A 25523-nucleotide genomic window follows, 5' to 3' on the forward strand; every position below is an offset into this window, starting at 1 on the left:
GGGGGTGTGTGTCCGGGGTCTGGGTCCCAGCCCCCAGACTTGGTAGGAGGGAACAGCAGGTCAACTGGGCGGACAGGCATACAGAGGGGGCAGCCAGCAGCCAGCAGGTCAACTGGTCAGCCAGCAGACAGCAGGTCAACTGGTCGGCCGGCTGACAGCAGGTCAACCGGTCTGATTGGCAGGCAGAAGGGGCAGCTGGGGGACAGCAGGCCAACCCCTCCCATGGGCAAATGGGGCCAGAACCTGCCAGTGCCAGGGGCAAGGGGCAAAGGCCCAGGGCCTCAGGAGGCAGGGGGAGACAGAGAGAGGCCAGCGAGTCCCACTCCCCTAGGAAAAGAAAGGGGACTAAGCAAGGCGGAAGGGGGCAAGGGCAGAGGGATTGGGGGCCCAGCAGTCACCCACCCAAAGGCCTTACCTGAGGAGGAGAAGCAGCAGCAGCCCCAACAACCCAAAGCCACGCCCCAGCTAGAAAATAGTAGCCTGGCCCAGGAGTTGCCAAAAGCCAAGCCACTCCAGGTGGGGCTAGTGGAGGCACTCGGCATGAAGCCCTGGGCAACCAGCCAAGGAGCCGCAGCTGGACCCACCTTCAGCCATCAGCTCAGCCAGGGAGGCCGGGCTGCTAGCCAGGGAACTGCAGCTGGACAGGCCTTCAGCAATCAGCCAAGGCAGGGAGGCTGGGCAGCCAGGGAACAAGGCACAGCTGGTGCTGGTCAGTGGGGCCAGATCAGCTACCCCAGCTGCAACTGCTTGGTGCAGCCCAAGACCAGGCTGGAAGAGGGGTGGGACAGTAGAAGGAAGCCCTATAAAAGCTGGCTGGGAAGAGCCCTGTGGTGGTGGGTGTGAATGAGGAGTGATGATGTGGAGTGAGGACGGTGCAATGCAAGAGTGGAGGTTTGGAGGAGAGTTCTGGAAGGAAGGGATGAAGAAGGACACAGGGGGCAAGCAGGCCAGGTTGAGCAGGCCAGCGAGTGGACTGAGAGGGAGTCTGGGTGAGGTATACCGCCCCTCCTTCCACAGAGCAGGGTCCTGCAGAATCCCTGGCCCCCCTATGACGTCAGGAGCAGACCGCCCAGGGCCACACCCAGCGGCAGCGGCGGCACGCCCTGACATTCTGCACGTGCTCAAGGATACTCTTTGCTCTGTCTTTGGGGGCTGTTGGCTGCATATTTGCGCAAGGGATTTATACCCTGTCTTGTTACGGCTAACACACAGGATCAATAAATCTGAAACAGCTACCGTCAAAATAAAGCAACAGCTTCCTAGAAACATGAAAACAGAAATAAAATAATAATAATAATAATAACATTTGATTTATATACCGCCCTTCAGGATGACTTAACACCCACTCAGAGCGGTTTACAAAGTATGTTATTAATATCCCCACAACAAAACACCCTGTGAGGTGGGTGGAGCTGAGAGAGCTAGAAGCTGTGACTGACCCAAGCTCACCCAGCTGGCTTCAAGTGGAGGAGTGGGGAATCAAACCCGGCTCTCCAGATTAGAGTCCCGCCACTCTTAATCACTACACCAAACTGGCTCTCACGAAACTGGAATGTTAATTCATACCAGTGAAATGGGTAAGCAACCTGCCATAACCTGCCATAAAATCAGCAGTGAAATGAAGCTTGCTGTTCCATATGAAACAACGATGGGTTGTTGGAAAGGAAGGACCAAAAGCCCTCTATAGTGAAAAAGTTTTGACAAATCTCCAGAAAGCGAATTGTGTGTCTGGGTGGGTTCAACATCCGAGGAGAGGGAAATGCCGTTATACGGGGGCCACAGCTGAAAATTCCCTGACCCCCATCTCTGCCAACTTCACCTCTACTGTTCACATAGAACAGAGCACCAGTAGCTGTTTTTAAAGCACAAGCAAGATCGTAGGTCATAACAACAGAGATGTTATTAGAAGCTCTGCTTTCAGCAGATATTCACATTTATGGTAGTGTCAGATGGCATCTTGGTCTTCAGTAGCTGAGCAAGGTTGGGGCCCAGTAGCATCTTAAAGACCATCAAGTTTTCCAGGGAAACTCTTGTTGGTGCTTTAAGGTGCTACTGGACTCCAATCTTGCCCGATGTTATGAGATTTCGACAACTTTTAAAAGAATTTCTGTTCAGAGCATTCCTGAGCCTCCAATTCCAGACACATTTTCTGTCTGCCTTGCTGTTTCGCTGTGGGGGTAATAGCTCTTTGACCACCAGTTTGCATGGTGTGGTGGGAGGAGGGGAGAATTAAATACCCCCTTCGGGAGAACAGCAAGTCAGGGTGGTGATGAGAAAGAAAGCGGGTGGAATGAAATTAATAATTGTAAATGTGGGTAAGGAAAGGAGTCAGAAAGAGGGGTGCTCAAGTAGACAGCTGAATTCAGGTTCAGGAATGCATGCAAGTCTGAGGAACAAGGAAAGAGTTAAACCTAAATGGGGGAGAAGGTGGGGATAACAATAACAACAACAACAACATTTGATTTATATATTGCCTTGCAGGGCAACTTAATGCCACACACAGAGCGGTTTACAAAGTGTTATTATTATCCTCATGACAATCACTCTGTGAGGTGGGTGGGGCTGAGAGAGCTCTGAGAGAGCTGTGACTGAGCCAAGGTCACCCAGCTGGCCTCAAGCAGAGGAGCGGGGCATCAAACCGTGTCTCCAGATTAGAGTCCTGCCACTCTTAACCGTTACACCAAATTGACTCTCTAATGATAGAGATGCTTGCTGGAACCCTCAAAAGCCCTCTTAAGATGGATTGGTGTTGGCATCTCCATTTTCTTGAAGGAGGACCAAAGCTAAGAAACGTGTGGTTTGCCTGAAGATGCAGGAAGTGAGTTCAGAGCTGAAGGCAGTGTTGAACTGGGGCCTTACCAAGTCACAGTTCACACATTAGGTAATTTCTGCAAGCAGCAAGGGATTTCTGTTAGGGCTTATCTTTCTACTCCTACTGGACTACAAAATGACCCTCCCTCCAGAGTGACAAGGGACCCCCAGGAAAAGCACTGGGAGGGGGGCAGGAGAATCAGAGGTCTGGAGCAGGGGGGGGGGGAATGGCAAAAATCACCCTTCCATCCGCCTGTGGAAATCTTTCAGTTGATCCAAACCTCTGTTTCTCAAGATGTACACCTAGGGTGATTTAAGCGTGCATCTAAAAAAAATACTGTAAGGATGTGGTGTATTGCTTAGGATGCTGGGTCTAAACCTAGTTAAAATCCGTGTTCGGCTGCTTGGCTCTCGGGGCATGCTTGAGCTCTAACCAACATTTCTCACAGGGTCCTTACAAAGATAACAAGGTATTATGGGGAAACCATGTGGTTTCCGGTGGAACTTTTCCTGGTTTTTTGGCTTTGATATATCCGGAACAGCCTCTTTTTGTAATTTGTAGTCTCCCTGTTAAATGGCAATAACTAAAATGTGCTGTGTGGGGGCGGGGAGGGGATCTGAAAGTAAAGCATGCCTTTTCAAAAGCTGAAACCATGCCTCAGGACGCTTGTCTTCTCAGCACCGTGGACAGCGCCTCAAACCAGTGTGCGTTGTATGCGCCTCCCAAGTCGCTCTGGCATCTCCAAACAGATCTTTCTCCAGAATGCAAAACGCAGCCGAGATCGGGAATCCACTCTTTGGCAATGCTCAGTGCAGCTGATGTGCGGCTTATCTGTGGAACAGTCCAGATTTCAAGCATCAGGGGCTCCTTGCTGATGTACGATCCCCTACCCTGCCACAGCCAGTTTAGATCAGCAAGAAAAGTCATCATCTAGAATAGGCGGCAATATATTTGCAAAATTTAGCAGGCATCCAGATTTTCCTAGGAGACTGCTTGGAAGGAAGTGGAGGCAGAGGCCCTCCACTCCTACGTGTACCAATGAGGGGAGGGAGAGACCCTGTTCTTGCTGATGTGTTTTGGTCTATTCCTGTTTCTTCCAGGTGTTGTTTAATTGAGAGGGTCTGGAGCTCATGCCTGGTGGGAAATCTCGGCTTCTCCCTTGATAGCTCTTCCTTCAGTATGTGTCTGCTTTTCACAATAGGACTATAAGGAAGTAAGAGGAGGCGGTGGCAGCCAGAACCCTCACATAGTTGCACGCAGCAGGAAAAGAAACCTGCTTCCTACCCTCTTTTGCAACTCAGTTGCTACGAACAATTTTTTAGATGCCAGGGACAACTGGGCACTGGGATGTTTGCCCTGGTTTTCTAGAATGGTTAGGCCTCTGCAGAGAGGCATTGGTGTGACTCCTCCTTGAGATTTCAGAGGTTGCACAAAGCTCTTCTTTTGCTTTGAGCAAACCTTTCACTATGGAATCTCTTGATATTGGGTGGAAGGAGTTATTGCTCTATTTTCATTTGAATCATGTAGTTTTGAGTTCTGCACCTGTTTGTTGCAGAGAGCCAGTTTGTTGTAGTGGTTAAGAGAGGCAGGACTCTAATCTGGAGAGCCAGGTTTGATTCCCCACTCCCCGCTCTCTCAGCCCCACCCACCTCACAGGGTGTTTTGTTGTGGGGATAATAATGACACAATGGTTGTTGTGGGTTTTCCGGGCTGTATTGCCGTGGTCTTGGCATTGTAGTTCCTGACGTTTCGCCAGCAGCTGTGGCTGGCATCTTCAGAGGTGTAGCACTAAAAGATAGATATCTCTGTCTTTTGGTGCTACACCTCTGAAGATGCCAGCCACAGCTGCTGGCGAAACGTCAGGAACTACAATGCCAAGACCACGGCAATACAGCCCGGAAAACCCACAACAACCATCGTTCTCCGGCCGTGAAAGCCTTCGACAATACATCAATAATGACACACTTTGTAAACCGCTCTGAGTGGGCATTAAGTTGTCCTGAAGAGTGGTATATAAATCAAATGTTGTTGTTACCTTAGGAGTGTATTTCTAGAGGGTTTTTTTTTTGTTGGTAGTGGTTTTTAAACCTGTAATCCTGTTGAGCTGTAAGGGAGGGTTGTCGTTTTTACTGCTGTTGATAAATAGCGTGTATGCAATGCTTTCTGAGCATTCCAAATACATAATCTCAGGAATACTTACAACAACCCTAGAAGGTAGAGCAGTGTGAGTACCCCATATTATAGATGCAGGAAGCTGTCTTACCTAAAACCAGCTGCGGAGTCCATAGAGGGAAGACTTGAACCAGGGAACCGGGGGGGGGGGGCGGGCTGCCTGTTTCTTAAGAAACCCACGGGTTTCAGATTGTGGAACTGTTTACAATGAACTCAGGGCTGACTGGGAACTGGAACTCGGGCCTTCTGGGGTTTTGTATCCCAAATGCCTTTTCCTGCTTCCTCCCCCCCCCCCCGCGCCTTTTTCTGATTTCTGGTGCCGTCATCTTTCCATCTGTCAGTCTTTGATATAGGAGCGGAAGAACAGCAGGGAAGAAGCAGTGCCTCTTTGCCTCCCTGGGGAAAGCAAACTTCCCCTTATCGGCCTGCCAAGCAGGACTGTCACCTGCCAAAGAACTGTTGGCTGCTTGGAACCGGCTGCAGTGTAGAATGTGAAGGCCAGAAAGGGTGACCCAATGGGCACATTATGGAAGAACACAAGAGAAACCGAGGCTGAAGGGAAATGGCTCATCCATTTCATGTCAGCTGGATTTTCCAAATGTGGTTCTTTTTCTGGGGTCGGCAGCTCAAGCGGTTTAGAGCAGCTTTATTCACCAGGCTTGACTGCTGTGACTTCACCCGCCACTACCAGCCATGTATTTGTATTTTGTATTTATTAGACTTCTATTCCGCCCTCTCAGACAAGTGGGCTCAGGGCAGATTACATCATTTAAAACACAATAGTATAATTTCATACAATTTCCATAATCATTTTAAAACATTATAAAATCTCAGTCAATATAAAAAAATAATTATGCTCTTGTTTTTATTATTTATCAGACTTTTGTGTCTATTTCGGACTGTAGACTATCACCACTTTTATGCCAATAAAGGGATTAATTGATAAACAATTTCCAGATGGCAGCAATCTTGGCTTAGCTAATTAAAACAGGTAGTGGACAGAGCTAATGGGAGGTTCAAATCATTCATTCCTCCTCCTACAGGGCCGGTGGAGGCCTTACCCAGCCTCAACCAAATGCCTGGCGGAAAATCTCCGTCTTACAGGTCTAACAGAAAGATAGCAAATCCTACCGGGCCCTAGTTTCAACAGACAGAGAGTTGCACCAGGTTGGAGCCAGGCCAGGACTGAAAAGGCTCTGGCCTTTGTTGAGGCCAGGCAGGCCTCCTTGGGGTCAGGGACCACTAATAGTTGTTTTTCTGCTGATCAAAATGTCCTCTGGGGCATATATTGGGAGATGCAGTCCCACAGGCACGTAGGTCCCAGTCCGCATAGGGCTTTATAGGTTAACTGTCCTGACAGTTTCAAAGGCTTGATTTGGATACGGCAGACAGCAGCGTGAGCCTAGGAGGGGATGGATGCACTTTGCTCAGGGTAGAAAAATACCTTGAGCTGGCACTGATACTGGCCTGCCTTGTAGGGTTGTTTTTACTCCTGTCAAGATACTAAGAATGCTGTGAGTCTCTAAATAGCATTATGGTATTTGCTGAGGTTTCTTGTTAGAATAGTTCCAGTACATCTCACCTGAAATGATTTCACACCATCTCAGCAGGTTTTTAAAAAACTTTGAAATGTTACCCTAGTATATTTTGGGAGAACATTCTTTAATCTCTTTCTGATGAAGACTTTAATGGGTCCCCCCCCACCCTTTCTGCCTGTCTTTCTTTTTTCCCTGGCAGGAAATCCCTCTATGTGAAAATTGTGGATGTTGAAGAGTACGAGAAAAAAGACAGCTTCTTTATAGAACTGGGGCAGCCGCGCTGGCTGAAACGGGGCATCTCAGGTAAGTGTGAGCGTGTTGTAGGGGGGGCACCTTTGCCAGAGGAAAAGCAGGGCATCCGAACAGAGCAGCGGCTACCAGGGCTGTCCATGCAAAGTGGGGAAAGCAGCCCGGCTGCCAATTTTTGGGGTGGAGGGGGGGGGCAATGCCGGATCCCAACACACTGAAGGGCCAGTCCTGGTGAAGGAGAATTATGATTTGGGATTAGATGAAGGGGGTGCTTTGAGTGTAAATGGCGGGGTCTTTTTGTTTCCTGCTTCCTTTCTGTCTCTTTACTGAAGATCTTCACATTTGCTCTCTCTCCCTCTCTTTGTTTCCTTGGTTGCAGCCCTTCTGCTAAATCAAGGTAAGCCCCGTTTTTTCTCTTCTCTCCCCCTTCCCTCCTGCCTTCACAAATCCAGTTCCTACCACCCACTCAGAACCTCCCTGCAGGCAGGCACAGAGAGTCGTGAGATTCCTTGACCAAAAAAATCACCCTGGCTGGTGAAGCCCCGCTCACAGCCAAAGTTTACTTCCCACTGCCTAGCCAGCCTGTGCTCGGATCCAAGGCACTGTCACATGCAATCCCAAGCAGAGTTTCACCCTTCCAAGCCCATGAAAGTCAATGGGTTTAGAAAGGAATAACTCTGTTTAGGATTACGCTGTGCCCATTTTACAGATGGAGAAAGGGAGGGCACGGTTACCGCAACAGAACTCGATGGCCAGTTTTGCAGGGCCTTTCTTAACAATCCCGAGCGGAGGGCCTTTTCATTTACTGGTCATGAAACCGGGGGTTTCATTAAGGCACATTTTAAACACTGTAGATGTTACTTGGTTCAAGGGGGAAGTGAGTTTTTTCTTGAGATTATCACCGCTCCATGAAACCCTAAGGAACCATGGATTCTGTTTTTAGCATGGAACCGTAGCGTGCTGGAGCCATGTCTAAATCGAAGGTTTGTTCACTCTGCCTTCTGGTTCCAGCGCTGGCTGGTGAGATGCCACTGGAAACTCTGGAATTTATATTGTTTGTCCTAAGCCCCTGCTATTCCAAGATAGACTGCCTCTGTCCTTGGAAGTTCCGTGACTAATTGTTGTCTATAGACTTCACCTCCCAGAGGCTGCCTTTTCAATGGTGATGAAGAAGATGATGATGATAACTGCACTTATATACCACTCTTCCGGTCAAATTGATGCCCCACTCAGAGCAGTGAACAAAGTCAGTGTTGTTATTATCCCTCCAATACAGCTGGGGAGCTGGGGCTGAGAGGAGCGGCTTGCCCAAGGCCACCTGCTGAGCTCATGGCAGAGGATGAGGACCACCCTCTTGGGGATTGCAAGCTGTACATTTTATTGTATACTAGCAACAAAGCCCGTTGTGGGAAAAAATACAACGGGATCTAGAAAGGGGAGAGTGAGCAGGCAGGTATTCCCTCCTCCTCCGTTACTGATGCCAACCAGATGAAGGCAGGGAGGGCAGGCATAGCCACCTCCTCTGCATCTGATCCCAGCCGAGGGGGCAGCCATTGTCACCTGCTCCGCTCCTGATCCCTGCTGGGTAAATGGAGGGGGGGCATTGCCGCTTGCTCCACACCTGATTCAGATTGGGTGAAGGGGGGGGGTATTGCCACCTTCTCTGCTCCTGATCCTGGCTGGGAGAAGTGAGGGGGCATTGCCACCTGCTCTGCAACTGATCGCAGCTAAGTGAAGGACAGGCGGGCATTGCCACCTGCTCTGCTCCTGATCCCAGCTGGGTGAAGGCAGGGGGTGGGCATTGCCACCTGCTCCCCTCCTGATCCCAGCTGGGTGAAGGGCAGGTGGGCATTGCTACCTGCTCTTCTCCTGATCCCAGCTAGGTCAAGGCAGGGGGCGGGCATTGCCACCTGCTCTCCTGATCCCACCTGAGTGAAGGGCAGCGGCCATTGTCACCTGCTCCTCTCCTGATCTCAGCTGCATGAAGGTGGAGGCTGGGCATTGCCACCTGCTCTGCTCCTGATTCCAGCAGGGTGAAGGCAGGGGTCGGGCATTGCTGCCTGCTCCACGCCTGATCCTGGCCTGGATCCTGGAGGTCTGGTTGCCTCATCTGGGCTTTCCTCCACAGCAGCGCCCTCTGGTGGTGCACCAAGGTAGGAAGTGAGTTGCCTTTAATCCGTTTAGCCTTTTATATGGTAGGATTATTATTACCTGATTTTATTGTGATCTTGTAGTGTGATCTTAACCCTGAGCCTGTTCATGGGGAGGGAGGGCTAAAAATTTAACATCATCATCATCATCAAGTGGAAGTCAAACTGGCAGAGTGCTGTTTGGCAACCCAACCACATAACCACTATGCTACAGCAGCTCTCATAACTGCACTTATATTCTGCTCTTCTAGACAGATAAGTGCCCCACTCAGATCGGTGAACATAGTCAATGTTATTATTATCCCCGTAATCCAATCGGGGCTGAGAGGAGTGGCTTGCCCAAGGCCACCTGCTGAGCTCATGGCAGGAGTGGTATTCAAACCAGCAGAGTGCTGATTCACAGCCCAGCCACTTAACCATTGTGTTACAGCAGATCTCATAATAATAACTGTGCTTATATACTGCTCTTCTAGACAAATTAATGCCCCATTCAGAGTGGTGAACAAAGTCAGTGTTGTTATTATCCCCACAATACAGCCGGGGAGCTGAGCTGAGAGGAGGGGTTGACCCAAGGCCTCCTGCTGAATTCATGGCAGGGGTGGGAGTCGAACTAGCAGAGTGCTGGTCTGCAGTCCGAACACAGCTAGAACAGCTCAACCTTGATGTTTTTCTTCATGTAATAATGCATTGATCCTCGGTCCTAACTTCCCTGTCAGCTGCCTTATTCCAGTTCTTACGAGACTGAATTTCATTTCAGAGTAGCCCTATATGTTTTTTTCTAAAGCAAAATTCCAAGCCAGATAGAAAATTTCTGCTTCTCAAATCCCAAGGAATTCTGCAGACCTTCTTAAAAGGACATCAATAATAAATCTAGTAAGATTTCTTGGGATGAGTTTGCACATTGTAAGTTGGCCCAGATTTGGTGGTGGGGGAGGGGTTTGCTCCCCTTCAGACAAAACGTCCAAAGAATTCTGTCAGAAGATTTTTGGAAAAGCTTAGCAAAATCTCACAGGGTGCCGTGCTCCCCAAAGCTGCCCAAACCCAAAGCGTATTTGGTGGTTTCTGAGAAATTGCTAAAGCTGGTGACATTCTTGAGAGGAGAGAGTGTTTCACACGCTACCAAAGCTTCCATTCGATTCTACAGAAAGTACAATTCAATTTGGATTGGCAGGCTCGTCCCTGAGCAAAATGTTGGAGGGCTTTTGCAGGCACCTCCACGAGCTTTTGGTAATATTAATTCGGTTTCTCAGCCTCTTTCTCCACCTCGTACACATCCCTTGCTTAGGGGCTGACATTCCATCTCAAATGAAGACTGTCCCTTGCTATTCCCATGCCATGTGTTAATGGAGGAGAGACCCCTCCACCCCCCACCCCACTTGAAAGCAAGGAAGTTTTATCTCTCTGGGCTATGCAAGCAGCTGAGCTGCAGCTTTCTATTAAACATCGGTGGCCAGGAGAAAGAGTGCTGTGCGGGGGTGGGGGATGCCACGGGAGAGAGTGCGTGGGAGAAAGTGTGTGCACATTAGCCAGGTTCCAGGGAGAGGTGGAGTGTGTGGGAGAGAACCTATGCGCTTCGAAAGAGACGGAGACAAACATGTGCAGCATCGAACAAGGTTGTTGTGAGCGCGTTCCACCTGGCCCACAAGGACTCTAGTGTGTGATCGTGAGGTGTGCCGCTTGTATTTTGCGTCTGCAAGGGAATGGTGTATGTTTGTGTGTGTGTGTGCGTAGGAGAGTGTTTCTGGAAGCATGCATCTGCTGAACAAGCGGTGAACCAATAAGTATGTGCGCAAAGCAGAAAAAGGGTGCTTGGCAGGTATAAGGAAAAACATTTATAGTGAAATAGTAAAAGAGACCAGTAGCACCTTTAAGACTAACCAACTTTATTGTAGCATAAGCTTACAAAGAGAGCTGTGGCTCTTGAAAGCTTATGCTACAATAAAATTGGTTAGTCTTAAAGGTGCGACTGGACTCTTTACTATTTTGCTACTACAGACTAACACGGCTAACTCCTCTGGATCTATGTACATTTATAGTGCAATCTTATGCAGAGTTACTCCAGTCTAAGCTTATTGAAGTCAATGGGCTTAGACTGGAGTAACTCTCCATAAGATTGCACTGTTCATGTCTGTGCACGGGGGGGGGGGGGTCACCAAGGCACCCCATCCCTCTCTTCTACTTTCTCATACCCATTCACAATTCTCACACGCAAGGCTAAGATTATACACACCTGACTGAACACACACTGTTCACACACTGCTGCAGCTCGAGCATACTGCTGTTCTTCATGCGCACGCACAGCCTGACCGTTTCAAGCGCATGGCCTACTCTACCAAACCCCTTTCCACCATTGGCGCCATGCCCCATCCTGCATGCCAATGATGCCCAGTGTCTGAGGATCAGTAATGTTCAGAAAACTCGAGAGCTGTTGCAGTTGAGGAAGTTGAGTGCAACTGGAGTTCCCCTCAATATTTTCGGGGAAGGGAGCGCACGTCTCTCATATTTTGCCAAGCTGGTGAAATGGCTCATTTTCTGCAACTCGCTGACCCCTGTGCTTAAATTAGAGGCTTTTTGTGCCGGTCTCCAACTGTAGTTAAGTGCTTTGTAAAGTTGACAGATGCTCGCTTTGGTGTTGAAAGTAGGCCCAGTTAAAGATGTGGGAGAAAGGAGCGGTGCCGTCTCCACTACAAAGGAAAACCAGTTTCAAATCTATTCCACACCCAGGGCAAGAGACCCCTCACAAAGACTCCCTATTCCTTGCACACCCCCCCAGATTTCCCAGAGTTGTTTGATGCATGTGAGTTTGCAACACAGTTTGAAAAGACCCCAGACTTGGATTTTAAGCGCACTGAGAGAGAAAGGTCCAATGAAGACATCACATGTGGGGAAGCGCAAGCATCGTTGAAATGCTGCCAGCACAAAGAATCACAGACAAATCATTGTGGGGCACAATGTGAGTCTGTGCATGAGAATTTGTTTGTTTGTTTGTTTGTTTGTTTTATTCGATTTATACCCCACCCTCCCCACAGATGGGCTCCCCACAACTGGGCTCAGTTGTGCCTGTGTATGTCTGTGATGTTTGTAACGTGTGGGCAACTGCATGCCTCTGGTGGTGCTAACAGAGCTGGTTTGAATAGATGTGGGAGTCAGACAGAAAGCTATTTCAGGCAGACAGGTGAAGTTATAAGCACACATACGTTTGTTGAGGAGTGCACAGGTTGTTGTGGTGGGGTGCGCCTATGGGAGAGAGAAATGATTGGGGGCAAATAAGTATGGGGAGCCAAACTAGGGAGCTAGTTTGGCGTAGTGGTTAAGAGCGGCAGGACTCTAATTTGGAGAACCAGGTTCGATTCCCCACTCCTCTGCTTGAAGCCAGCTGGGTGACCTTGGGCCAGTCACAGCTCTTCCAGAGCTCTCTCAGCCCCGCCCGCCTCACAGGGTGATTGTCGTGAGGATAAGAATAACACACTTTGTAAACCACTCTGAGTGGGCGTGACGTTCTCCTGAAGGATGGTATATAAGTTAAATGTTAGATTGCTGTTGTTGTTGTTATGTGTGTGAGAAAGTGTGAGAGAGAAAGAATACACCCAGATTTTGATGCCAGTCTGATGCCAAAGTCGAGAGAGTTGGCATTTTCAACTAAAACATATACCTTCCACCAACAAGCCTACCTTTCCTTCTCTAAAACGGGTCCGTAGAAATTTCCATTTGCTTGATAGATGAGCCACCCCCGAGGGAAGCTTGCTTAAAAAGTATACATATTTGTGCCTTTTGAGATGAAGAATCAAATCTCTAGCAACTCCCTTGGGGTTTCGAAATGGCACCAGAGTCAGCCGCAGGAGGGAGTGGTTGGCAGCCAATAACAACCTATAGGGAGTTGTCACCCATGCGGGGTGGGGGGGTAGGGATTGAGATGGGCCAGCCAAAGAAAGCAGATGAGAGAGGGAGAGAGAGAGAGAGAGACTGGATGGTGTTTGTTTCCTTGGGAGTCACACAGGCGTCAGTCCCTCTCCGGCAGCTGCCAAGTTGTACTCTCTGGACTTGGAGTACAGGCTGTGTGTGGTGGTGGTGTGTGTGTGTGGGGGGGGGTGTTTTGTTCTTAATAGCCCTGCAAAAGTGTAAACAAACATATCCCCATTATACCAGCCTTGAGGCGGGGCTGTTTGTGTATTCCATATGTCTCTGATCGTAGTTCATAAGCACAGCATATGCCGTGCAGAAAATAAAGGTAACATATGTTACGTGAAAAATTCAACATCCTGATCACTTGAGCTATGTTTTTTTTTTAAAAAAAAAAAATTAGGTTTCTGGTCCTTATGATGAAATTTAAATATCTGGGCACAATCCTCAAATTCAGAGGAAGGAGGAGAAAGGATTCCAACAGCCAATGAGTGCGTAGTGCGTAGTTCTCTGCCCCTCCCAAGAGCAGAATAAGTCTGCAAAATAAATGAAGGGCTTAAATTGCAGTATTTATTCTGATTTCAGATTCTGGAGCTGCTTGGTGCCTCTTTCTTTTTCCTTTGGAGCGCAGGGTAAACATGGTCGTGCCAACCAAACATGCTGACCTGATAACTGAGCATATGGTTGGTGGGCTGTGCCTTGGCATCCAATTCGGGCGATGCAGCAACAGTCGCTAAATAGACTGGAGTTGGGGGTGCGCAACCTGGGACAATCTACAGCCGAGGGCAGGAAAAGCTGTAAGCAACAGATACACACTGGAGCAGGATGGGATGCCTAGTAGAACAACGAAGGGCCCGTTCATGCACCCAGCAGAATCAAATCAACCTACCTCGCAAGGTTGTTGTGAGAGGATAAAACTGTAGGAGGGAGAACTGTGTGCACCACTGTTCACTCCCTGGAAGAAGGAGCAGGATGAAAAAATGTGATCAATTTAGCAAGGTTGTTTCTTCCATCTTGCCATGGAAGTAACATTGACGACGACAACACATTGTATATTGCAAGGGCCTTTGTCCTACCATTCCACTTAGCCAAGTGGGAAGCCTTCCTCCAGCCTATGGAACCTACCTCCAACTTCAGGGTCTGTTTCTGCAGCAAGAGAACCAGTGAATGCTCCTCCAGCTAGTGGAAGGCTCCCCATGTCGCTGAGCAGGATAGAATGCCCCTTATGCCCCATTTATGCCCAGGACAGGGGTGCCTCTTGATCCTCCCCCATAGCACTGCTGCTTCTCCCCAAGTCTCATCTCCGAGAGGTTCCAGTGGCCAAGGCCACATTCACATACGTGGTTCAGGAACGTTCCAGCAATTGTACACTAGTCCCACTACACAGTCCAAGAGCGTTCCTTGCTGTGAAGGAAAAGCCTTGGCATTCATACCTAGCAACCAGAATCGGCTATGATAGCTGAATGGAACCTCCATGTTCAGAGGCAATCTACCTCTGAATGCCAGGTCTTGCCCACCTCCACGTCCTTCCTGCAAGCTCTGGAGCATCCTTAGTGGCCACCAGGGCTTTTTTTCTGGGGAAAGAGGTGGTGGAACTCAGTGGGTTGCCCTCGGAGAAAATGGTCACATGGCTGGTGGCCCCGCCCCCTGATCTAAACTCCCCTCTGTCTGGAGATCAGGGGGCGGGGCCACCAGCCATGTGACCATTTTCAAGAGGTGCCGGAACTCCGTTCCCCTGTGTTCCCCCTGAAAAAAAGCCCTGGTGGCCACCATTAGCCTCAATGGGCTTGGCCAAGTGAGCCTCAGCTGAATCCAGTGGGCTTCGCTTGCACTGCTGTTCACATTACGTTTTCCCCCCATGCAGTGGATGCCGACAAAAAGCTCTCTGCCGAGGAAGAGGAGGCCCGGCGGATTGCCGAGATGGGCAAGCCCATCCTTGGGGAGAATTCCCGCCTCGAGGTCATCATTGAGGAGTCCTACGATTTCAAGGTAAGGAGAAGCAGGCGACTCGCGTTGCCTTTGGTGAGCCCATTTCCAAGGTGTTGGCCAGGATGCGCGGGAGAGACGCCCTCAAAACGAGGCTTTAGTGGGGGACTAGAAATGTTGAAATGTGGGACAATGAATGTGCCGTGAAAACTGGCATTTTGCAGAACACCTGCCTATGCTTTGGCACATATGGGGCCAGCCAGCTCCCCACATGTGGAAGGCAGGATACAAAAGCTCTAGCTATATAACATAGCTTCAGGCCACAGCATTTAGTTGGCATCCAGCATCCCACACCTACATTCAGCACCTGTTAGAAGTAGGAGGGAAATGCGTTGGGGCCTGTGGAACTCTCTGCCACTTAGAGGACACTGTCAATCTGGGCCCACGGTTGTTGTGTTGGCTGCAGGCAGAGAGGAGGAAATTATGGAGGGCTGCCCTTTTCTGCCCTTCTCTTTGCCACTGCCTTTCCCCAGCTGCTCAGCAAAGGAGATGGCAAGTGAGGGAGGGAAGTGATGGCAGCTGCTTTTGATAAGTGAGGGCTGAGGGCAGCTCTCCCACTGTATTGCTGCAAATTAAGTTCTGCCCAGTGTCTCATATGCAGGAGGAAGGACTGCATCACTTCCTGGATGGTTTTCTTCACAGGGGGATGCAGCCTTTCCCCCTTTTTCTATGAAGAGGCTCTGAGAAACTCATGGAAGGAGTAGGACACCCCTGCCCTTGTTGTCTTGACATTCTGGGGTAAAGGGAAGACAGTAGTGCCATGGGTTTTCCCTTTGACGCAGAAAAGCTGCTTGCAGTGCCTATGGCGTTGGGCTGGCCTGGTGGGCTATGGTCAGTCTGAGTAGACAAAACTGACCTTGATAGACTAAGGCTGTGATTTGGGATAATGCCAACATCTTGGGTTCATGTGACAGGTTCTTTCGGTTAGGACAAATCCCTACCCTTCTTATGAAGAAAGAGAGGAATTGAGCACATTTGTGCCCTGAAAATGCTAGAATTTGAGAACCATGTCTAAATGTATCCAACTGGAATTTTTCAACCTCTCCTTGTCTATCGATCACCGTGCCTGATCTGCTGCATGACTGCCAGACTTCACTCCTAATCTGGGAGGGGCCATAGCTAGACTCCACCTCCTGCCCTCCTAGGCCCTGCCCCCTGAGTTCCAAGGCCCCGCCCCTCTCTCAGTCTCTGGAGCTCTGGAAACCTTCATCATGTCTCTGTTGCTCCCTCATGTCTAGAACACAGTGGACAAACTCATCAAGAAAACCAACCTGGCGCTGGTGATCGGCACGCATTCCTGGCGAGAGCAGTTCCTAGAGGCAATCACCGTGAGTGCCGGTAGGTGATCCTTACGTGCGCCAACTTGGGGAGAGATGCTTCCCCGCCTATTATCTCTCCCTCGCCACTGCCCTTGAATTCTATTCGACAGAACAAAGGATTTGGGTCCAGGTCCAAAAAGAAAAGCAGAGGTGACATCTCACACCAAAACTGAAGGATTTGGGGCATCATTTTCAGAATTCAAGCCTGACATTTTGATTGCAAAATGTGACTTGGAGTGATCCAAAATGTGGCTTGGAGTCATCCTTGCAGATGACGGTCAGTACTGACATGTTAGATTCCAGACCCTTTTCACCTAAAACTCTGCTTCCAAAAGGAAACATACCAGGGAATTATGTAAGAAATAAAGTCTGGAACGAAACATTTAGCTGAACGAGATGGAGAATGAAAGGGCAGAGCACTAAAGTGTCAAAATAGACTTCATTACACCTCAGATTGTTGGTTGGGGGAGATCACATTTTTTAAAATGCTCCCCGGCACCAAAAAAAAATCTCTGCAAGCTGAAAACTAGCACACCAGGGAAGAGAGATGATCTACAAGATTTCCTCCTCTGTGCTAGTTTTTTCTTTCTTTCAAGGAGTTTACCCAGAGGGAACATTCAAAAATGGCCTTTCCTTTGTCTGAAGTAGCAGAGGCTATTTCAAAAGTTCAAGACCTGCCCATTTCATTTGGCCATTTCCATGGAAAGATTCGCACCATGGGGAAAAAATTATACGTACACCAGGGGTAACACTGAGTGGATTTGCTTTCCAATGTTGCCCCCTGGACTGCAGATCCACCTTCCGGCTGAGAGATCTGAGGTCTGGGTGGGTTTAATAAGTAAAATTTGGGGGGAAATGACCACACTGGTAGTGATTCCTTTGGGCAGACTGCATAGAGGCACAGCACAACAAACCACTCCTTTTGGGACATATGAACATTAGCAAACTATGTCCCCAGTGTAAGCAGCCTCTTATAAATATATTTTTTTAGAAGCAGAAAGGAAACTAGAGCAAACAAACAAGCCTGTATCTCATTACTTTTGCATTTTTCACTATAACTTAACTAAGCGTTAAGACAGGTTTGAAAATTCATTTGTATGTCCAGACGTTTGGATTTCAGTCCTGAGCTGATTATTGTGTTGGCTTCTTTTGTCTCTTTAATTTTGTTGATTGAGATGTGGTATATTTTATTCTGCATTGAATTGTTTCATTATCATTTTTTTTACTAGCCCTTTTGTTTCAGAGAGTACTTTTCTTCCTACGTGGAAGGTCCCTGGTTCAATTTGGGGGTCAGGAAAGACCCTTCTCAGACCCTAGAAAGCTTCCGAGCAGGCAATGCTAAGCAAGATCTACTGAGGGTCTGACTCCATATGAAGCAGCTTCATATACTCACAATAAAAGAATAAATGCCTTTTTTGCTGGAAGCACTCTATAATTGCAGGAAGAGTTAAGAATCCCCTGCAGACTTCCAGCCTGTACGCCCATAGCCCACACTGGCATTTACCTGAAGGCTGGGAATATGGGAATAATATTATGGGAATAATATATCAATTTACATCTGAAATCACTCCAGTCTCCAAGATATAAGGACAGATGGACTCACATTCTAGCTGTATTTGAAGAAGTGAGCTGTGACTCACAAAAGCTCATATCCTACCACTAATTTTGTTAGTCTTATAGGTGCTGCTGGACTCTTGCTCTTTTCTGAAGCAATCTATTTATTTATTTTATATTTATTGATTCTATTTCTAGCCATCCCTCCCTGCAAATGGGCTCAGGGCGGGTTACAGTGAAATGCTCAATGAGCATTAAAACATATTAAATACATTTAAAACCAAAAAACACCACAAATACATACAAAAACAGATGGCGGGCCCCCTCCAATTTCCGCAATCGTGATATAAGCAAAACAGAACAAAAAAGGGGGGCACAGTTTATAATAATCTGGTGACTGCGCTTATAGGGAGGCAGATGGTTACATTGCCCCCCTGGTGGAAGACCAGTAAGGAGTCTCCTAAACGATCAAAGACTGGCCTCAACCGTATGTCTGGCAGAACACATCTGTGTTAGAGGCCCACCGAAAGGATATAAGATCCTGGTGAGCCACCCAAGTGGTAGCCCGAAGAGGAAGTCGTTGGTGTACCACAAGGGCTCAGCTCTCTCTAAGCCATCAGTAGCATGGGACTGCCATCCCCTTTGGGATCTGTGCTGCCTCCAGCTGGTTTCAAGCGAAGGCTTGCAGCCAATGATAACCCAAGTCCAAGAGGGGATGAGCTGGCTCGGTTTGGAGGGAAAAAATGGATTTTGCATTGGTGGCTGAACAGAGGCTACTGCAAATCTATGTTTTGCTTCTAAAACCTGGGGGGGGGGGTTGCGCACATGCACACGCATGCCATCAAATCACCTCTGACCTATGGTGACCCTATGAATGAAAGGCCTCTAAAACTTCCTATCATTAACAGACTTGCTCAGATCCTGCAAACCGGAGGACGTGGCTTCTTTTATTGAGTCCAGCCATCTCGTTTTATGTCTTCCTCTTTTCCTCCTGCCTTCCACTTTTCCTAGCATTATTGACTTTTCCAGAGAATCTTGTCTTCTCATGATGTGACCAAAGGAAGATAGCCTTAGTTAAAACCTAGAAATCTTGAATTTACTTTGAGGGGGAAAAAAATAAAGTCCAAGCTGCTTGTGCATCTAGTGCTGCTTCGAAATTTCTTAAAACGATGGCAAACCTCAATAACAGTGTGGGTGTTTCCAGTACTGGCAAAAAAAAAGGGGGGGGGTGATATTATTTTTTCACTTCTGCATTGCTGTGCGCCCACATCTTTCCCCACCTCCATCTCTCTTCCCTTCATGTTCACAGTCTTGCCTCTTTGCCTCAGCTTTCCACGTAAGGGAAAATGCCTTCTTTCCCTTTAGTCTTTGAAATGGGCCTTCCCCCTACAGTTCCTGCACCCAGTAACTGAGACAAACCAGTGTATTTATGCCTCAGTTGCAGAGAAAGACTCGCAAGGTTTTCTCAGCACAGTGTTCAGCTAGCTGAGAATTTGGGCTAAAATTGCAGAAGGCAGATGAGCTGTTGCAGAAAATTCCAGCGGATCGTGAAGGCGGGACTTCAGTGCCCCATAATGACCGCATGGTATTGTCCAATTTTGTCAGATGTCAGAAGCTAAGAACTTGGATGGGAGGCCACCAGGGAAGTCCAGGATTGTTATGCAGAGGAAAGCAAATGGCAAACCACCTCTGCTTCTCACTTGCCTTCAAAGCCCCTTGCTGGGGTCACCATAAGCCAGCAACGCCTTGATGGCACATACGTAGGTGTACTGGTTGACTCTTGTTCTCATGGATTTCTTCTTGGAAGTTCTGCTTTGTATAGTGGGATTTTATTTCCAGGTATAGATCCAGAGAAGTTAGCCGAGTTAGTCTGTAGCTGCAAAATAGTAAAGAGTCCAGTAGCGCCTTTAAGACTAACCAACTTTGTTGTAGTGTAAGCTTTCGAGAGCCACAGCTCTCTTCATCAGATGCATGTATCTGACAGAGCTGTGGTTCTCGAAAGCTTATGCTACAATAAAGTTGGTTAGTCTTAAAGGTGCTACTGGACTCGATTATTTTCAGGTAGCATGCATCGGATTTCAGCTTTAGTTAATTAAGGTGCTTCTTTATTAAGCTTGTGCCATCAGGGCCAGATTTTGGAACAGAAGTCCAGGGGCCCAGCATTCCTCCCTCAAAGCAGGCTGGAGCTTTGCATTTGAAGTATTCATTACTCCCTAAAGGGGACTTCTGTCAGACCAGAGTCTAAAATAATGTTGCTAAACCACTGGATTCCTGCTCTTCTCCAATTCTTAGTGGCTGCTTGGCAGGGTCCAAGATTTTGAGACCCAGGTCAGTATCCCAGTGTGGGTCTTAGCCCCATGGTGGTGTTCAGACAGTGCCAAAAAACACATATATACCTTTTATTGGGTCAACATATGTTGGCTTAAAGGTAGGCAAGCTTTGCAGCACCACAGTGTTCTTTCTCACTGCCTGCAAAACTTCACAAAAGGTATCTTAATTGGTTATTAAAAATGGAAAACCGTGCCCAGCCAAGAAGGCAGCTATCCATCCTTGAAATATTCCTTATTTCCCCCCTCCTGTTAAGCAGTGAAGAGTTCTGTGAAAGCCAGAAGTTTACATATGCCTACACTAATGTATGCCTCCACCTTCAAAAATGTCTATGCTCCTATGGAATTGTCTTCTAATGGTTGTAAATGATGTAGCTCACTGGGGCAGAAGGTGGTTCCCTTGCATGGACACATTAGGGCTGACTTCCATCCTCTCCTATACCCTTCCCGAAACACACAAACCCAGACATGCTCCCTGACTTCAGCCCACTCGTCTACCACCCACCTAGGTGGAAAGAGGTTAAAATTAGCCATTGATCTCCGTCACGGCATGCAGTGTGGCTGTTGCACCCTCTACTGGCCACAGAGCCGCATGATATGTTCCATCCCGGTTTTGTTGTTGTTAATGATTTCTTCTGAATATTTTGTCCTTGCACACATATTCTCCTCCTGTCTTCACCTGCATACACACATCTCCCAACGTTAAGTGGTATAATTCAGTTCAGGGTTAGCCTCTTTTATGAAGTGGGGCTCTTGTGCCTTTAACAAGAGCCCAATGGGCAAAAGTTCAACAGGTTAAGCTTTTCCTGGCACAGCAGGGACACCATGAGAAAAGCTCTGTCCCCACCCCTTTCTCCCATGTCTTGGGTCTGGCTGCTTGGAAAGGCACAGAGATGAGGCCGGTAAAACCAAAAAGTCATCACCAAGATTCAAATGCACACCCTTGACCAAAGTTGGCATCAACTTGCAATTTTGTGCTCCCCACCCTCCATTAGGGTGGCACGGTGGCATAGTAAAAAAAATAACCCCGGACTTACACGCATGCACTCCTAGGGCTGACATGAAGACATCATGTCCTGAAGTAATGTCATCTGCCACCCCCACCAACTGGGCGACTTCGCAGGGCGAGGGGTGGAATGGCAGAGCAAGGCCAGTTCAGGCCGCAGAGGTGCCTCTGTCTCACCCAGCCAGTCTTGCTGAGGAGTGGAGCCCCATAGCGGAGCCGTCAGTCCAGACCAGGTGTCCAGTATTTTAATCTCATTTTCCCCAAACAGTCCGGATAAATACCAGACATCTGGCAACCCTATCCTCCATTTAACTCCCCTGCCCTGGCATGTAAAGTAGGATTGCCAACAAAGTTGGGAAATTCCTGAAGATTTGGGGATACAGCTAGGGAGGGTGGAGTTTGGGGAGGGGTATAATGTCATGAAGTCTGCCCTACAATGTAGCCAATTCCTCCAAGGGAATGAATATATGTAGTCTGGAGAGCAATCATAATTCTGGGAGATTTTCAAACCCCTCATGGAGGTTGACTAACTTTATTGTAGCATAAATTTTTGAGAAAAACAGCCCTCTTTGTCAGATCCAGGCATCTGACGAAGAGAGCTGTGACTCTCGAAAGCTTATGCTACAATAAAGTTGGTTAGTCTTAAATGTGCTACTAACCAAAAGTGTTACTAACAAACTTTATCATAGCATAAACTTTCGAGAACCACAGCTCTCTTCGTCAGATCCCATCGTCAGACGAAGAGAGCTGTGGCTCTCAAAAGCTTATGCTACGAAAAAGTTGGTTAATCTTAAAGGTGCTACTGGACTCTTTACTATTTTGCAACTACAGACTAACATGGCGAACTCCTCTGGATCTACGATCCTGGAGTTTGGCAACCCTAACATAAGGTGGCAACTATCCCTGCACATTGCAAACAGAGAATATGCGGAGTCAGTAATTCCTCGTGGGAAGAAATCCTTCCTATGGACTTCCCTAACCTTACTGCCAACTGCTTTTCCTGAGCAAAGGACTCTAATTCTTGGATTTCCCCCATCCTAGGTGACGAGGAAGACGAGGAAGACGGCCGGGAGGAGCGGCTCCCTTCCTGCTTTGACTACGTCATGCACTTCCTGACTGTCTTTTGGAAGGTGCTGTTTGCCTGCGTGCCCCCCACTGAGTACTGGAACGGCTGGGCCTGCTTCAGCGTCAGTATCCTGGTGATCGGCATGCTGACTGCCCTGATTGGAGATTTGGCCTCCCACTTTGGCTGCACCGTCGGCCTCAAGGACTCTGTCAACGCCGTTGTGTTTGTGGCCCTGGGCACCTCGATTCCAGGTATTACGAGAGCGAGCATGCTGGATCGGGCCAAAGGTCCAGCGTTCTCTTACTAGAGGGGTGCAGCCGGGTGTCTCCAGGAAAGCCCACAGGCAGAACTTCGAAGGGAACAGCCTGCCGCCTTTCTGTCCCTAGGAGCGGGTGGGCTGAGATAGACTGTCTCACGACCTGGAGGTTCCACATAGGTACGACTGCCTCATATCTACTGAGAGGCCTCTTTGCTATGAATTTGCTCACTCTTTTAAAAATGCCAGCTGGTTTGACTAGTTGTTGTAAGGTGAAGTGAGAACGTTGTCCCTTGCCTGGGGCGGGGGAGTAGGTGAAGAGGGCAGCCCCAGGCTCAGGGCCAAACTACAAGTGACGCCTGACCCTAGTTGGACACTTGTCAGCTTCCCTCAAGTTTTGATGGTAAATGTAGGCATCCTGGTCTTGCAGCTTGGCTCCCCAACTGCTGTCCAACGGACTTTTCAACTGTCACTTGTCCAACATTCCGCCAAGCTGCCTACATTTCCCATCAAAACTTGAGGGAAGCTGGCAAGTGTCCAACTAGTGCCAGGCGTCACTTGTAGTTTGGCTCTCAAGCTTAAGGCTGCCAGATCCCCTGGTGGGGGTGGGGGATCCCCTGCTCCCAGCCTCAACCCCCCCCCAGTGCCACTCACCTGGCCAACGAGGGGGAAAGGTGGGGGAACATGCTTCCTGGGCAAGTCCCAAGGAGGCGCAAGGACATCACTTCCGGGAGTGACACCATCACGCAAGCCCCGGGAGGCCCTGTTCAGGCTCCTGGACGTGATGCCATCACGCAGCCCTGAGAGCACATGCGTGCTTCGTGTGCATGCAAAGACACAAAGAAAGGTCCACCACCACCGTTGTGCTGCTAAGGGGACCCGGCAACCCTATCCAAGCTTGAGGACATGGCAGTAAGGCTGCCAACTCTGGGTTGGGAAATTCCTGGAGATTTGGGGGAGGAGCCTGGGGTGCCTGGAGAGAAGGGAGGGACCTCAGCTGGAATGTGATGCCTTAGACGCCTTCCTCCAAAGCTACCATTTCCTCCCGAGGAACTGATCTCAGTCACCTGGAGATCAGTTGTAATCCCAGATAGGGTCGCCAGATCTCCTTAACTTCCCAGTGGGAGGGGGGGACCCGGCACTCACCCTTTCTGCCTCCTCACATGCATTCCCTCCTGGTGTGGTGTGATGACGTCACTTCCGGGAATGACATCATGGTGCCTGCCCCAGGAGTGCTTCCACTCCTGGAAGTGATGTCATCACGCTGCGCCAGGAGTACACCCGAGAGGCCTCTTCTCCCGCCTTTCCCCCCTGCCAGCCCGGTGAGGGGTGGAGGGTGGGAGCAGGGGACCCCTTGCCCCCAGTCCTACCAGGACACCAGGCCCACCTGGAGGCTGGCAGCCCCCTGTGGCCACATGTCCCCTCATCCTCCTCCAAGCCGTTCTTCCCCAGTTCCTTCAATCTCCCCTTCACGGAACTTGTTTTCCTGACCTCTCCTGACCATCTTCATTGCCCATTTCAAACGGTCTCTCTCTCTCTCCCCACAGACACCTTCGCCAGTAAAGTGGCAGCCCTCCAAGACCAATGTGCTGACGCCTCCATCGGCAACGTGACTGGAAGCAACGCGGTCAACGTCTTCCTGGGCTTGGGCGTGGCCTGGTCGGTGGCCGCCATCTACTGGGCCTTCCAGGGCAAAGACTTCAAGGTGCAGACGGGCACTCTGGCCTTCTCCGTCACCCTCTTCACCATCTTCGCCTTCGTCTGCATCAGCGTCCTCATGTACCGGCGCCGTCCACACATAGGGGGCGAGCTGGGGGGGCCCCGAACCGCCAAACTCCTCACCACCAGCCTCTTCCTGGGCCTCTGGTTGATCTACATCCTCTTTGCTAGCCTGGAGGCCTATTGCCATATCAAGGGCTTCTGAGGACCTGTGTGGCTTCTCAGGGGCAAGAGGTGGGGTGGGGCCAGGGGGAGGCCGGAGAGAAAGCCAGTCTGCCAGAGGGTGCCTCTGCAAAGACAGCCGCTGCAAACCCTTTCCCCAACCCCTAAGTTCCATTTGTACAAGACAGGAGGCTCCATTCTTGCTCCCCAGTTTTTCACGCAACTCTGGCAAGGGGTTATTATTATTTTTTTGCTTGCAGCTGCAAGAAAAACCCCAGTGTTTGCGTGCAATTGGGTGGTGGTCTTCCCTTCTTGCCACATACGTGGGGACTTGATGCAAAAGCCAAGAGGAAACGGGACAGGGATTGGGTGGGCCATTTTGAAGACCCTCTTTGCCTCCGATCATGGCTGCCAGACCTGTGGTTTGTCGGTGAAAGTGCCCTCCAGCGGTTCGACAGCTCCACCCCAACAGGAACCCTGGAATTTGGAGGACACAGGCCTCTTGCTCCATCAAGGGTCTTGCAAACATGGATGTCCCCCCCTTACTCTGTTTATGAATGGGGGAGCTTATGGAGCAGGAAGAAGTGACACAAGAGAGGGACAGTATAGGAACAAGATGGAGTTTTGCCGTTTATTCTCTCTCTGTCTCTCTGTCTCTCTCTCTCACACTTTCCCCCCATTCGACGTTTTCGATAGTTGTCTTGTGGTTTTCAAAATGTCTCGCTAGGCCGAGGTTGCGTCAAGGCTGCCGAGAGGCCATCGTGTTCAGTTTTGCCCAAACTCAGGGCGACAAAAACGAGGGGACATTTGACCTCCACATCAGCCCCTCTCCTCCCCTTTGTGACTTTCTTGAGGGCGAACATTTGCGAGGTTCACATGAGCCATTATGTCTGTTGAAACCACCTTTAATGTGCTTTTTAAAGTCTGCTTCACTCTCGCCGACAAGAGGTGTTTAAGGAAAGAAGTATATGTACCCTTCTTTACAGGACGATTCTTCTCCTAAATCTTTCCATTCATGGATCTCTGGAATAGATCACCCTCTACACTCCCTCCCTGGGATACCTTTATTCACCTTCTTCCTATCAGTAAACGATTCTGTGACATCTCAGTGACCTGATTCCTATCACCTATAGCTAGATGAACAAGCCACCTCAATATGAACAGTGACGTTGCATGTGGTGGACGGATCGCCTGAGAAGTCCCTGCGTCACGGCCGTCCTTCCCTAGGAGGGCTCTGGGAGTCCTCCAAGATCCATCCCTCCCTTACAATTCCATCATTCAAACTGTGTTGGTGGAGCAAGGAATCC

At 49.1% G+C, this 25523-nt stretch overlaps 1 protein-coding gene across 5 annotated transcripts in view; it reads left to right on the forward strand.

The window, feature by feature from the left end:
• Positions 1–24259, forward strand: part of SLC8A2 (solute carrier family 8 member A2) — a 76084-nt gene extending 51825 nt beyond the window's left edge. The window contains exons 2-7 of one of the 5 annotated variants that reach the window (XM_055000013.1): positions 6722–6825; positions 7151–7168; positions 14686–14810; positions 16046–16145; positions 22055–22330; positions 23883–24259. In XM_055000013.1, the coding sequence (XP_054855988.1) occupies positions 6722–6825; positions 7151–7168; positions 14686–14810; positions 16046–16145; positions 22055–22330; positions 23883–24259 (1000 nt within the window). Of the gene's footprint in view, positions 1–6721; positions 6838–7150; positions 7169–7782; positions 7792–14685; positions 14811–16045; positions 16146–22054; positions 22331–23882 lie in introns of all 5 variants that reach the window. The other 4 variants (XM_055000014.1, XM_055000016.1, XM_055000015.1 and 1 more) reach the window with 4 other exon arrangements.
• Positions 24260–25523: the final 1264 nt, after the last annotated feature.

This window comes from Eublepharis macularius, chromosome 15 (assembly GCF_028583425.1).
Source record: "Eublepharis macularius isolate TG4126 chromosome 15, MPM_Emac_v1.0, whole genome shotgun sequence".
Classification (NCBI taxonomy): domain Eukaryota; kingdom Metazoa; phylum Chordata; class Lepidosauria; order Squamata; family Eublepharidae; genus Eublepharis; species Eublepharis macularius.